Here is a 16,016-nt window from a genome sequence, read left to right on the forward strand (position 1 = left end):
CTCCCCATGTGTATGTTGTGGTAGCCTGTGCCTCCCCATGTGTATGTTGTGGTAGCCTGTGACTACCCATGTGTATGTGGTGGTAGCCTGTGACTCCCCATGTGTATGTTGTGGTAGCCTGTGACTACCCATGTGTATGTTGTGGTAGCGTGTGACTACCCATGTGTATGTTGTGGTAGCCTGTGACTACCCATGTGTATGTGGTGGTAGCCTGTGACTACCCATGTGCATGTTGTGGTAGCCTGTGACTCCCCATGTGTATGTGGTGGTAGTCTGGGATTCTCCATGTGTATGTTGTGGTAGCCTGTGACTCCCCATGTGTATGTTGTGGTAGCCTGTGACTACCCATGTGTATGTCGTGGTAGCCTGTGACTCCCCATGTGTATGTGGTGGTAGCCTGTGACTCCCCATATGTATGTTGTGGTAGCCTGTGACTACCCATGTGTATGTTGTGGTAGCCTGTGACTCCCCATGTGTATGTGGTGGTAGTCTGGGATTCTCCATGTGTATGTTGTGGTAGCCTGTGACTCCCCATGTGTATGTTGTGGTAGCCTGTGACTCCCCATGTGTATGTTGTGGTAGCCTGTGACTACCCATATGTATGTGGTGGTAGCCTGTGACTCCCCATGTGTATGTTGTGGTAGCCTGTGACTCCCCATGTGTATGTGGTGTTAGCCTGTGACTACCCATGTGTATGTGGAGGTAGCGTGTGACTCCCCATGTGCATGTGGAGGTAGCGTGTGATGATTATAAAGCAACAACATGAGTAGCCAACAGCAGGACTAGATGTTTTAAGAAGACTACATTATTATCACTAAAATGGAGACGCATGTGTATATTTCTATAGTTTGTTTCGGACTTCCCTCATTTGGACTTGAAAATAAATCTAAGCTGAATTGAACTTAACAGATTACAGTCGCAGTTTTCTCAAGTAAAATTGCCGATCGGACTCCTTGGAACTGAAATACGTCAATACTTTTTCTATTATGTCCGATGGTACTTTAAAAAGAATATACCAAATCCCGATTGAAAGATATCACTTCCGTTTAGTACAAATATATGTCATATGCAAAGACCTCGACAGTTCAGTTTCCGACTTTAACGATTCTGCTACGACTGTACCAGAATGCATCTTACTACAGCAGACACTGAGTGATCCATCACGGGATGACTTGTACCAGATTGCATCGTACTACCATATCCCACATCTCCGAACTGCCCCTACGGTCTTCCACCCTCCACACAGGGCCGACACATCCCTCCTCTTTCCACTTCCTCCTTCTCACTCTGCTTCCTCTTCCGCTCCACCTTCTTCCCCTCACTCTTCGTCTTGTCCTCAACACATCTACTTCCTTACTCATTTCCCACCGTCCATCCACCCTAACTCCCACCCTCTCCCCCATACTAACCAAGTCCCTGACACGTCTCCATAACCTACCTCCCCAACCCCTCCACCCCTCACCAACCAACCACGTCCCTGACACGTCTCCATTACCTACCCCCCCCCCCCCCCCCCCCAAACACCTCCACCCCTCCCAAAACAACCATGTCCTTGACATGTCTCCATTACCAACCACGCATTCCATCCCACCCCTCCATCCCTCCCTAACCAACCATGTCCCTGACACGTCTCCATTACCTACCCCCCTCCATCCCTCCACCCCTCCCCAATCAACCATGTCCCTGACGCGTATCCATTACTTACCCGTACAACCTATCATATCCCGGACACGTATCCATAATCTACCACCATCACCCCCCTCCACCCCTCACCAACCAACCATGTCCCTGATACGTCTCCCCTCTCACTCATCCCAAACCCCCACAGTACAAGCGACCTGAACCCCCTATCTTCACATTTACCTATATGACCCACCCTATTCTTATCATAGGAATTTACTTACGACCAGCCACACGTATGAACCTAATTTCAAAACTGCTGCTTTGGTCCATAGTTATTCTGAGTGCGTCTGTGGGAACGCTCAGCACCTGTAAAGAAGACACGTCAGCATGCTTAGAGGGTCCGTACATTGTTGTGTTAAAGGTCGATGTACAGTGATATAAATGCCCGCAGCTTGGACCCTAGGGATCACACGTGATTAAGTTACAGGTCGATGTACAGTGATGTAAATGCCCGCAGCTTGGACCCTAGGGATCACACGTGATTAAGTTACAGGTCGATGTACAGTGATGTAAATGCCCACAGCTTGGACCCTAGGGATCACACGTGATTAAGTTACAGGTCGATGTACAGTGATGTAAACCTCCGCAGCTTGGACCCTAGGGATCACACGTGATTAAGTTACAGGTCGATGTACAGTGATATAAACGCCCGCAGCTTGGACCCTAGGGATCACACGTGATTGAGTTACAGAGGCATGTAAGTAATGTAAACCTCCGCAGCTTTGACCCTAGGGATCACACGTGATTAAGTAACAGGTCGATGTACAGTAATGTAAACCTCCGCAGCTTTGACCCTAGGGATCACACGTGATTAAGTTACAGGTCGATGTACAGTGATGTAAACCTCCGCAGCTTGGACCCTAGGGATCACACATGATTGAGTTACAGGTCGATGTACAGTAATGTAAACACCCGCAGCTTGGACCCTAGGAATCACACGTGATTAAGTTACAGGTCGATGTACAGTGATGTAAAGCTCCGCAGCTTGGACCCTAGGGATCACACATGATTAAGTTACAGGTCGATGTACAGTAATGTAAACCTCCGCAGCTTTGACCCTAGGGATCACATGATTTAGTTACAGGTCGATGTACAGCACTGTAAACCTCCGCAGCTTGGACCCTAGGGATCACACATGATTAAGTTACAGGTCGATGTACAGTAATGTAAACCTCCGCAGCTTTGACCCTAGGGATCACATGATTTAGTTACAGGTCGATGTACAGTAATGTAAACGCCCGCAGATTGGACCCTAGGAATCACACGTGATTAAGTTACAGGTCGCTGTACAGCGATGTAAACGCCCACAGTTTGGACCCTAGGGATCACACGTGATTGAGTTACAGAGGCATGTAAGTAATGTAAACCTCCGCAGCTTTGACCCTAGGGATCACACGTGATTAAGTAACAGGTCGATGTACAGTAATGTAAACCTCCGCAGCTTTGACCCTAGGGATCACACGTGATTAAGTTACAGGTCGATGTACAGTGATGTAAACCTCCGCAGCTTGGACCCTAGGGATCACACATGATTGAGTTACAGGTCGATGTACAGTAATGTAAACACCCGCAGCTTGGACCCTAGGAATCACACGTGATTAAGTTACAGGTCGATGTACAGTGATGTAAAGCTCCGCAGCTTGGACCCTAGGGATCACACATGATTAAGTTACAGGTCGATGTACAGTAATGTAAACCTCCGCAGCTTTGATCCTAGGGATCACATGATTTAGTTACAGGTCGATGTACAGCACTGTAAACCTCCGCAGCTTGGACCCTAGGCATCACACATGATTAAGTTACAGGTCGATGTACAGTAATGTAAACCTCCGCAGCTTTGACCCTAGGGATCACATGATTTAGTTACAGGTCGATGTACAGTAATGTAAACGCCCGCAGATTGGACCCTAGGAATCACACGTGATTAAGTTACAGGTCGCTGTACAGCGATGTAAACGCCCACAGTTTGGACCCTAGGGATCACACGTGATTAAGTTACAGGTCGATGTACAGTGATGTAAGCCTCCGCAGCTTGGACCCTAGGGATCACACGTGATTAAGTTACAGGTCGATGTACAGTGATGTAAACGCCCGCAGCTTGGACCCTAGGGATTACACGTGATTAAGTTACAGGTCGATATGCAGTGATGTAAACCTCCGCAGCTTGGACCCTATAGGGATCACACATGATTAAGTTACAGGTCGATGTACAGTGATGTAAACGCCCGCAGCTTTGACCCTAGGGATCACACGTGATTAAGTTACAGGTCGATGTACAGTGATGTAAACCTCCGCAGCTTGGACCCTAGGGATCACACGTGATTAAGTTACAGGTCGATGTACAGTGATGTAAACCTCCGCAGCTTGGACCCTAGGGATCACACGTGATTAAGTTACAGGTCGATGTACAGTGATGTAAACCTCCGCAGCTTGGACCCTAGGGATCTCACGTGATTAAGTTACAGGGACATGTAAGTAATGTAAACCTCCGCAGCTTGAACCCTAGGGATCACACGTGATAAAGTTACAGGTCGATGTACAGTGATGTAAACCTCCGCAGCTTGGACCCTAGGGATCTCACGTGATTAAGTTACAGGGACATGTAAGTAATGTAAACCTCCGCAGCTTTGACCCTAGGGATCACACATGATTAAGTTACAGGGACATGTAAGTAATGTAAACCTCCGCAGCTTGGACCCTAGACTTGGACTCCACCACAGGCAGATACAAAGTGATAACATGGAATGACGCGAGAATGAGTTGTAGCGTCGATGTCACTTTCCCTCATATCGTATTTATCAAAGCAGACGTCACCAGCATCGTCTCAAGGGAAGACAGAGATCTCACCCCGACAATTACATTTCTAGCCTGAAAAGTATAATTATTTTTCCAATCTTCCATTCTCACTTCACCTTAAAAAATGTTAATACCTCAAGGGCATTGAAAAGTGGTGGCACGTTGCATTTAGATTACTTCAACAAGATATTATTTCTCTATATTTTACCGTACTTATGATTATCCCAAAAGTGCATTGTCTACTCACTCACACCAATCAAAGAAACAGATTAAAACTGTGAACATTTCAACATATAAAACATATGAAACTAACTTGACAATGTGGAATGAACCAACTGGGCGTAGGAGATGCCGCGTCGTTCTTCGTCCATGTTTTTATCCACTTCATGTTGGAATCCCGGAACCAGATGCCATTCGTGAGAGTAGGAAAGGAGGGGTTTATTCGAATCTCTTCAAAGTAAAGAAACTGACGTATCCCTGCCTGTTGACAAGAAAACAGTTTGATACCTTAAATGTGTCTTGGTTGCAGGCTAACCTATATTGCAAGCACACTCTGTAAGTAACCATTTCTGTTGTAAAAGTGTCTGAATGAAATCATATCTGTTGTAAAAGTGTTTGCATGTAACCATCTCTGTTGTAAAAGTGTCTCAGTGCAATCATCTCTGTTGTAAAAATGTTTGCATGTAACCATCCCTGTAGTAAAAGTGTCTCAATGTAATCATCTCTGTAGTAAAAGCGTTTGAATGTAACCATCTCTGTTGTAAAAGTGTCTGAATGAAATCAACTCTGTTGTAAAAGTGTCTCAATGAAATAATCTCTGTTGAAAAAGTGTCTGAATGAAATCATCTCTGTTGTAAAGTGTCGGAATGAAATCACCTCTGTTGTAAAAGTGTCTCAATGTAATCATCTCTGTAGTAAAAGCGTTTGAATGAAACCATCTCTGTTGTAAAAGTGTCTGGATGTAATCTGAATGTAATCATCTCTGTCGTAAAAGCGTCTGAATGTAATCATCTCTGTTGTAAAAGTGTTTGAATGTAACCATCTCTGTTGTAAAAGCGTCTGAATGTAATCATCTCTGTCGTAAAAGCGTCTGAATGTAATCATCTCTGTTGTAAAAGTGTCTGAATGTAACCATCTCTGTTGTAAAAGTGTCTGGATGTAATCTGAATGTTATCATCTCTGTCGTAAAAGTGTCTGAATGTAACCATCTCTGTTGTAAAAGTGTCTGGATGTAATCTGAATGTAATCATCTCTGTCGTAAAAGTGTTTGAATGTAACCATCTCTGTTTTAAAAGTGTTTGGATGTAATCATCTCTGTTGTAAAAGTGTCTGGATGTAATCTGAATGTAATCATCTCTTTCGTAAAAGCGTCTGAATGTAATCATCTCTGTTGTAAAAGTGTCTGAATATAACCATCTCTGTTGTAAAAGTGTCTGGATGTAATCTGAATGTAATAATCTCTGTTGTAAAAGTGTTTGAATGTAACCATCTCTGTTGTAAAAGTGTCTGGATGTAATCATCTCTGTTGTTAAAGTGTCTGAATTTAATCATATCTGTAGTAAAAGTGTTTGAATGTAACCATTTCTGTTGTAATCATCTCTGTTGTAAAAGTGTTTGCATGTAACCATCTCTGTTGTAAAAGTGTCTCAGTGCAATCATCTCTGTTGTAAAAGTGTTTGCATGTAACCATCCCTGTTGTAAAAGTGTCTGAATGAAATCACCTCTGTTGTAAAAGTGTCTGAATGAAATCATCTCTGTTGTAAAAGTGTCTGAATGTAATCATCTCTGTTGTAAAAGTGTTTGAATGTAATCATATCTGTAGTAAAAGTGTCTGAATGTAATCATCTCTGTTGTAAAAGTGTTTCAATGTAACCATCTCTGTTGTAAAAGTGTCTGGATGTAATCTGGATGAAATCATCTCTGTTGTAAAAGTGTCTGTATGTAATCTGGACGAAATCATCTCTGTCGTAAAAGTGTCTTAATGAAATCATCTCTGTTGTAAAAGTGTCAGAATGTAACCATCTCTGTTGTAACCATCTCTGTTGTAACCATCTCTGTTGTAAAAGTGTCTGAATGTAATCATCTCTGTTGTAAAAGTGTCTGAATGTAATCATCACTGTTGTAAAAGTGTCTGAATGTAATCATCTCTGTTGTAAAAGTGTCTGAATGTAAGTATTTGAACTATGATTACTGTGAATAATATTAAAAATCCCAACGTGGAATACAGGTATCGAATCACAGGTGGGTGCCACATATATGACAGTATACACCTGCTGGCCGACAGGTGGGTGCCACATATATAACAGAATACCCATGCTGGCCGACAGGTGGATGCCACATTTATAACAGTATACACCTGCTGGCCGACAGGTGGGTGCCACATATATAACAGTATATTCCTGCTGGCCGACAGGTGGATGCCACATATATAACAGTATACCCCTGCTGGCCGACAGGTGGGTGCCACATATATAACAGTATACCCCTTCTGGCTGACAGGTGGGTGCCACATAAATAACAGTATACCCCTGGCTGTTACTCAATGCGTGTGTCAGGCTTGCTTCAGAACCTTAACTGTTTTTCGGCGGTCCGCACAGTTTCCGTTTCAGTTTATATGTTTTACTGGTGTGAAATGTCCCAGGACTGAGCAACAAGCATATGAAGGTGAAATGTAGATTTGTAATCAAATAGATTTGTACTGCATATTTTGTTGTAGGCACTATACTAACTGAGACATGTTCTGGTTAGATTTCCAATGAAGTTGTCGAGTGACAATACAGTGTGAGCGATAATAATCACCTCAATCCACGGGGCTGCATCATCCGACCTTGGCTTCCAGGGAGAAGCATGCCCGCCAACGACATTCTGTGCTGGATACCTGAAGCATTGCATTCACCTGTCATACAGTGACCCTTACCATATACTAAAGGAGATTTTGTTTATTCATGAATGCTTTCTTTTTGATGTGTAAGGGATTTCCGGTGATGTGATTGGATTTTTTACTGCTCACATGACCCGTTAATTTTTCACCGAACTTCAACAAATAATGTTAACAACGTATAAACCACACAATTTGGGACCGGAACTACTTTTTTGGAAAATCCCCCAGTTGAACAGTTCTCGATTGTCTCCCCTACTTACCACCAAGGAACAAGAAAGTAACACAGTTTTTATAAGACACATGTTTAACATATATGCGTTAAAACAAATGAACATACTAACAAGAATTGTAGTAGCGTTTATCGTCTGCTGTTTTTGATCGCAAACCAACATGGATCTCTACGCACATTTTGAAATAGAAAGGCCTGCTCGGGGACGTACTGGTGAACAACATCCGGAACTGAGCAAAGTTTTGATTCTGCTTCTATAATCAAAGTTTACCCGCTCACGGTACGTCTTCCACTTCAACTTCAATGTCGCGACAACCTCCTGAGTTTCTTGTGTTTCAAGGCCCTCGCAATGAAGGAATTACAAAGCTCGGCCAACCTGACAGTGTACTCCCCATCCCTACACCCCCTTCACCCCCACCCCGTCCCCATCCCACCCCACCCCACCCCACCCCCACCCCTCAGTTTCTGATTTACCAAGACTGAGAGAGTAAATATATACATTTCAACACAATCATGCCGATATTATATGAGTGTTAAAATCGGTAGCTAGCCTGGATATGGGTATCTGTATTTGGTGCAGCAGTATGTGTTGGTGTGCTGCTTGACAGTTCTCACAACCTCCCGATCTGAGGGAACGTTGTTTTATTCTGTGATTGAGGAGAAAGGCTATTGAGTCTCAAGATCTGTGACAATAGCTCCACGACACAGGGCATCAGGTGATCAGGTTCACCACCATAGGTCAACGTCACTGGTAAGGGTGTGGCAATAGTCAAACGTCAGTGGGAAGGATGTGTCAATAGAGCAACGTCACTTGGCTGTATGTGACAATAGCCCGACGTCACTAGGCACGATATGCCAATAGCTCAACGCCAATGGGAAGGGCGTGACAATAGTACAACGACACTTGGCAGGATGTGACAATAGCCCAACGTGACTGGGCATGATGTGACAATATCCAAACATCACTGCGCACGATGTGAAAATAACCCAAAATCACCGGGCAGGATTCGAGAATAACCGAACGTCAGGGGGCACCATGTGACAATAGCCAAACGACACTTGGCACGATGGGAAAATAGCCCAACGTCAGTGGGCAGGATGTGACAATAACCTAACGTCAGTGGGCACGATGTGACAATAGCACAACGACAGAAGGTAGGATGTGACTATAGCCCAAGGTCAGCGGGCAAGTTGTGACAATAGGCTAACATCACTGGGCACGTTGTGACAACGGTCCAACGTCAGTGGGCACGTTGTGACAATAGTCCAACGCTCTAGGAAGGATGTGACTATAGTCCAACGTCAGTGGGCAGGATATGGCAATAGCCCAACGTCACTTGACACGGTGTGACAATAGCCCAACGTGACTTGGCACGGTGTGATAATAGCCAAAGTTCAGTGGGAAGGATGTGACAATAGCTCAACGTCACTGGGCAGGATGTGAAAATAGTCTAGCATCACTGGGCAGGATTCGAGAATAGCCAAACGTCAATCGAAAGGATGTGACAATAGACCAACGACACTTGGCAGGATGTGATTATAGCCCGACATAACTGGGCATGATGAGACTATAGCCCAATATCAGTAGGCACGGTGTGACGATAGCCTAACGTGACTGGGCAGGATGTGACAATATCACATGGATATAATATATCACCTGGATATATTAGTTGCTGTGCATCTGTATTTGGTGCAGCAGTATGTGTTGGTGTGCTGCTTGACAGTTCTCACAACCTCCCGATCTGAGGGAATGTTGTTTTATTCTGTGATTGAGGAGAAAGGCTATTGAGTCTCAAGATCTGTGACAATAACTCCACGACACTTAGCATCAGGTGATCAGGTTCACCACCATAGGTCAACGTCCCTGGTAAGCGTGTGGCAATAGTCAAACGTCAGTGGGAAGGATGTGTCAATAGAGCAACGTCACTTGGCTGTATGTGACAATAGCCCGACGTCACTAGGCACGATGTGCCAATAGCTCAGAGTCAATGGGAAGGGCGTGACAATAGTCCAACGACACTTGGCAGGATGTGACAATAGCCCAACGTGACTGGGCATGACGTGACAATATCCAAACATCACTGCGCACGATGTGAAAATAACCCAAAATCACTGGGCAGGATTCGAAAATAACCGAACGTCAGGGGGCACCATGTGACAATAGCACAACGACAGAAGGCAGGATGTGACAATAGCCCAAGGTCAGCGGGCAAGTTGTGACAACATCACTGAGCACGTTGTGACAATAGTCCAACGTCACTGGGAAGGATGTGACTATAGTCCAACGTCAGTGGGCAGGATGTGACAATAGCTCAACGTCACTTGACACGGTGTGACAATAGCCCAACGTGACTTGGCACGGTGTGATAATATCCCAAGTTCAGTGGGAACGATGTGACAATAGCTCAACGTCACTGGGCAGGATGTGACTATAGCCCAACATCACTTGACACGGTGTGACAATAGCCCAACGTGACTTGGCACGGTGTGACAACAGCCCAACGTGACTTGGCACGGTGTGATAATAGCCCAAGTTCAGTGGGAACGATGTGACAATAGCTCAACGTCACTGGGCAGGATGTGAAAATAGTCTAGCATCACTGGGCAGGATTCGAGAAAAGCCCAACGTCAATTGGAAGGATGTGACAATAGTCCAACGACACTTGGCAGGATGTGACAATATGTGGCACGGTGTGATAATTGCCCAACGTGACTTGGCACTATGTGACATTATCCCAACTGATTGGGCAGGATGTGACAATTGCCCAACGTGCCTAGGCAGGATGTGATAATAGCCCAACGTCACGTGAGATGCCTTTGACAAGAGTCCTACGTGATCGTGTTGAAAAAGAAAACAGTGCAACGTTGCTGTGGACCATGACTAAAGATTCACAGCATTGTGCCGAAAGTGCCAACAGTCTCGCGTGAGCTTGTTTCCAGTGATGAGAAGCCCCCTCACTGTCGTTGTGCCATCGTGTCCGCTGTGACATTAACATTGTGTCTTTGATCCAGTCAAGTTTCACATCTCTCTCTTCAGGTCTCATATCATATATATTGACAGTGTCTTTATCAATACCGACAATATATACAAATCCAAGGGATCATCTACCGACCCAAAGGAAACTTTAAGAATGATTACAGAATTCTTTTTCGACCTACCGACCTCCTTTTTCGCTCTCGAAATTAATAAAATAGAAACATTCCACACCCTCTGCAGATTGTTAATTTTTTGCAAATGGCATTGTTAACGTAATGCAGACATCAGTGTCTATTAATGTGAATGTCGTCAAAGCGTATCAGGTCCCTTGAGCTGCCGTATTGCGGACTCTCTCTGACTGGGCGGCCTCTTGACACGGAGTATGGTGGACTCTCTCTACCTGGGCGCCATCCTGACACGAGGTATGTTGGACTCTCTCTAACTGGGCGCCATCTTGACACGAGGTATGGTGGACTCTCTCTGACTGGGCGGCCTCTTGACACGGAGTATGGTGGACTCTCTCTACCTGGGCGGCATCTTGACACGATTTATGGTGGACTGTCTCTACCTGGGCGCCATCTTGACACAAGGTACGGAGGACTCTCTCTACCTGGGCGCCATCTTGCTACAGAGTATGGTGGACTCTCTCTGACTCGGCGGCCTCCTGACACGAGGCATGGTGGACTTTCTTTACTTGGGCGCCATCTTGACACGAGTTATGGTGGACTTTCTCTACCTGGGCGGCCTCTGGACACTTAGTATGGTGGACTCTCTCTGACTGGGCGCCATCTTGCTACAGAGTATGGTGGACTCTCTCTGACTCGGCGGCCTCCTGACACGAGGCATGGTGGACTTTCTCTACTTGGGCGCCATCTTGACCCGATTTATGGTGGACTTTCTCTACCTGGGCGGCCTCTGGACACTTAGTATGGTGGACTCTCTCTAACTTGGCGGCCTCTTGACACGAGGCATGGTGGACTCTCTCAAACTGGGCGGCCTCTTGGCACGAGTTACGGTGGACTCTCTCTACCTGGGCGGCCTCTTGACACGAGGCATGGTGGACTCTAACTTGGCGGCCTCTTGACACGAGGCATGGTGGACTCTCTCAAACTGGGCGGCCTCTTGACACGAGTTACGGTGGACTCTCTCTACCTGGGCGGCCTCTTGACACGTGGCATGGTGGACTTTCTCTAACTGGGCGCCATCTTGACACGGAGTATGGTAGACCTTCTCAACCTTGGCGGGCTCTTAACACGTGACGTGGTGGACTTTCTCTACCTGGGCGGGTTCTTGACACGGAGTATGGTGGTCTCTCTCTATCAGGAAGCCATCTTGACACGAGGTATGGAGGACTCTCTCTGACTCGGTGCCAACTTGACACGATTTATGGTGGACTTTCTCTACCTGAGCGCCATATTGACACGGAGTATGGTGGACTCTCTCTGTGACTGGACGGCTTCCTGACACGAGGCATGGTGGACTTTCTCTAACTGGGCGCCATCTTGACACGATTTATCGTGGACTCTCTCTACCTGGGCGCCATCTTGGCACGATTTATGGTCGACTTTCTCTACCTGTGCGCAATCTTGACACGATGTATGGTGGACTTTCTCTACATTGGTGGTCTCTTGACACAGAGTATGGTGGACTAACTCTCTGACTGGACGGCTTCCTGACACGAGGTATGGTGGACTATCTCTACCTATCTACCTGGGCGCCATCTTGACACGATTTATGGTTCACTTTCTCTACCTGTGCGCAATCTTGACACGAGATATGGCGGACTTTCTCTACATGGGTGGTTTCTTGACACAGAGTATGGTGGCCTCACTCTACTTTGGTGCCATCTTGACACGATTTATGGTGGACTTTCTCTACCTGTGCGCCTTCCTGACACGAGGTATGGTGGACTATCTCTACCTCTCTACCTGGGCGCCATCTTGACACGATTTATGGTTCACTTTCTCTACCTGTGCGCAATCTTGACACGAGATATGGTGGACTTTCTCTACATGGGTGGTTTCTTGACACAGAGTATGGTGGACTCACTCTACTTTGGTGCCATCTTGACACGATTTATGGTGGACTTTCTCTACCTGTGCGCCTTCCTGACATGAGGTATGGTGGACTATCTCTACCTCTCTACCTGGGCGCCATCTTGACACGATGTATGGTGGACTTTCTCTACCTCTCTACCTGGGCGCCATCTTGACACGAGGTATGGTGGACTCTCGCTACATGGGTGGTCTCTTGACACGGAGTATAATGGACTCTCTCTGACTGGGTGTCCTCTTGACACGAGGTATGGTGGATTCTCTCCACTCTACCTGGGCGGCCTCTTGACACGGAGTATGGTGGACTCTCTCTACCTGGGCGTCCTCTTGAAAACGAGTTATGATGGACTCTCGCTACATGGGCGGCCTCTTGACATGAGGTATTGTGGACTCTCTCTACCAGGGCGGCCTCCTGACACGAGGTATAGTGGACTCCCTCTCAACCAGGGCAGTCCCTTGAAACGGGGTGTGGTGGCCTCGCCCTATTTGTTCAAAGTAAAGATTTCTGCAAGCTTGGTTCCAAGACTCCTGATCAGAAACGCTCCAGGTTCATTTTCGCTTGATGGGTTATATCCATTAATACGTTTGGGAGACACAGGTCTTCTGTCACCAATACAATTCATGCATTGAACCTTTTCACCAGTATTAGCACCGCCTGATTGCCACTTGTTCCCAAACGTGAAGAAAGACTGTCTGGCGACACCAGTGGGATCCAGGCCACCCCGAGCTTCGTTGTCAGAAGTCTGTGGACCTCGGGGGGATTATGTTGAACAATAATTAACCAGACATCCCTAGTTTTTGGTATGACATCAGATAGTATCTGGGTTTGTAAACGGTCTATGTGCGATTCTGCGAAGATGCATGCGTGTGTCTGTGTGGGCGTTCGAGTATGTATATGATCATGGGCGTGGTACTTGCATGTATGTGCATATGTGAGTACGTGCGTTAGTGTCTGAGTGCATGTGTGTATGCAAGGAGTATGTGTGTGTGTGTGTGTGTGTGTGTGTGCGTGCGTGCGTACGCGTGTCTGTGCGGGTATTCGTATGTATGTCTCTGACTGAGCACGTGCGTGGGTCATTGGAAACTCGAAACTTGAGATTACGCATTTAGATTCGAGTAAATCCTCCAAAACTATGGATGAATCCATGTGATCGGAGTATTTTCAAATGTTGATATTAAGTTATTTACACTAGAAATTTACGATATACGATATTCTAATCTAGCAGGGCTAACAAACACGTACCCATCCGCTTCTGATGAAGCGTTGATCGCCTCTTGTAACTGCACGTCAATCAGGCCTATGGAAGAACCAGGAACAGATACAAGACATTACACACATTTCAAAGTTGAGCATCTTCCCCAGGCAAGGGAGCCAACTGACTACAAACGTCCAGTTTCAATCGTTGCCGGCCAGGGTGGAATCTGTACGTTTGTAGTCAGTGACTATTAACCCCCTGGCCTCAATAAGCATGCTCAGAACATATATCAATATGTATCATTCAATAGGTTCAATAAAAGCGAGTTGGTTAAAATGCATACACAACTACCCCGCGTGCAGCTGCGTTGTTACGAGTTGTATACATATTTGTTTGTTACGTCACACCTACGTGTTTGTTTGGGACGTGACAAAAAGTATGTGTTTGCTACGTGATTCATACATACTTGTTTGTTACGTGACACCTACGCGAAGAAGGGGCACGAAATTGGTGCCCATGGGGATGCCTACTTCTTCCCTTCATGTTTCACCCTAACATTTTACACAAATGTAAAAAAGTAACATCTGTCCAGTTACAATAATTAAATTTAGTTTAGAACAATCTGTCCAGTTACAATAATGATATATGGTGAATAATAACTTGTTCATTCACAATAATTATAATTCGTGAAGAACAATCTTTATTGTTCGCCCTTCGACCTGGAATCGTGTCCACCATAACTGTTGTTAATACCAATGCAACTGTCACTGTTTTGTTTTGAAGAACCATGTGTTTATTCACAAGAGTCATAACTGTTTGTTTAAATAAATTGTATTGCAAAAATTGAAATTAGGTACAAGTGAATATGGTACGAGGCCTCCTCTCATAGATGTACTCAATACTAGTACTGTAAGTTATGCAATGAAATTGTGAATGACATTGGCTTTGTCACCGTTCAATATCAAAATGTATCTCGGAGATATTCTCGCCGTCTTCCAACAATAACACGGATACAGATAAACGTCTCTGCAACCCGTTTTAAACAGATCAATACTTTGGTCATGTATTGGCGTTAAAAATAATAAAATAGGTTTCACTCCAACCTACTTATCAGGATTTGTATTGTATTGTTTCAGCCTCGGTGTAAAGTCTGCTTCAGTCAACTTCAAACACGTGAAAGTTTTCTGTTCAAATTGACAATGCAGCTTATAAGGTTCACGGAATAAACGAACCGACACCACGTATGTCACAAATGTTGAACACCAGAACGCTACATGTCAGTCATGTTATCCCATCAATTTGAATCTATGAGGTGCAGTAATCGAGATTTCTCACCTGGGGTGTCGTAAAACACATATCCGGGTCCAGAGACCAGCAGCCAGTCTCTGGGGCGAGACAAGGGACAGATACAGTCTTGGGTGTCCTGGTTGTAGAATGGCGTACTCACAATGTCTTTGTTACAGAACGACAAACACTTCAGCAGACTCGTCGCAGTGCCACGTCGTCTTATCGTTTTGTCAATCTTCTTCCCTTGATAGTCGGCATCTAAAAGTTGGAATTCATGCACATTACATCTTGCCTCAGTTATGCCCCTGTCAGTGGCTATACAGATGTACAGAGCAGTTGTCCACACTGTCCAGTATCGGGCCAACATGTCCATAGGAAGTTCAAGCTGGTTTCTCGACTGAAAGGCACTTCGGCTACATGCAATGCTCTGTCCAAGTTGTGTGAATCACGGGCGTCAAGACTCGTCTCCAAGATACACTTGGATGTGCTGAATGGCCAGTTGTTATCTTGGACACACCCAGGTTCCTTGCCAGCACGGCTGATGATGGATACATATTTAATGTCTTTCAGAGATTAGCTGCTTACGACTCTTACACTGATAGTTGACGTCAGCCTATATTGATCAAACGTTGTTCAGTCACTGCCATGCTGTATTCATCTGCGACAATACTATTTATTATAATTTGTTTATCAAGTGGTAATGATTTTTTTTTATTCACAGATTAAAATAAAAAAATGCAGCAAAGGGTGTTTGGGTGATCCTGGCACAGTCAGGCTGGTTAGGCTCGTCATCAGCTCAGGGCCCTTGCCCCCCTCTACACGCAGCCCAATGGGACTTCTCTTGGGGAGCGCTGCCTCGTCACACACACCCAGAATGAAAAGACTCCCTATCACTGCAGCCTTCTGCATTACC

General features: G+C 45.5%; 1 protein-coding gene across 1 annotated transcript; it reads right to left on the bottom strand.

The window, feature by feature from the left end:
• Positions 1-1,852: 1,852 nt before the first annotated feature.
• LOC124114897 lies at positions 1,853-15,623 on the bottom strand. The gene is made up of 5 exons (XM_048392092.1): positions 15,152-15,623; positions 13,864-13,918; positions 7,279-7,357; positions 4,793-4,960; positions 1,853-1,989 (listed from the first exon to the last, which is right to left on the bottom strand). Exons 1-5 carry the CDS (start codon positions 15,474-15,476, stop codon positions 1,897-1,899), a joined length of 720 nt encoding a protein of 239 aa, XP_048248049.1. The 5' UTR covers positions 15,477-15,623; the 3' UTR covers positions 1,853-1,896.
• Between the last annotated feature and the right edge of the window lie 393 nt (positions 15,624-16,016).

This window comes from Haliotis rufescens, unplaced genomic scaffold (genome assembly GCF_023055435.1).
Source record: "Haliotis rufescens isolate VD_foot unplaced genomic scaffold, xgHalRufe1.0.p SCAF_109, whole genome shotgun sequence".
NCBI lineage: Eukaryota > Metazoa > Mollusca > Gastropoda > Lepetellida > Haliotidae > Haliotis > Haliotis rufescens.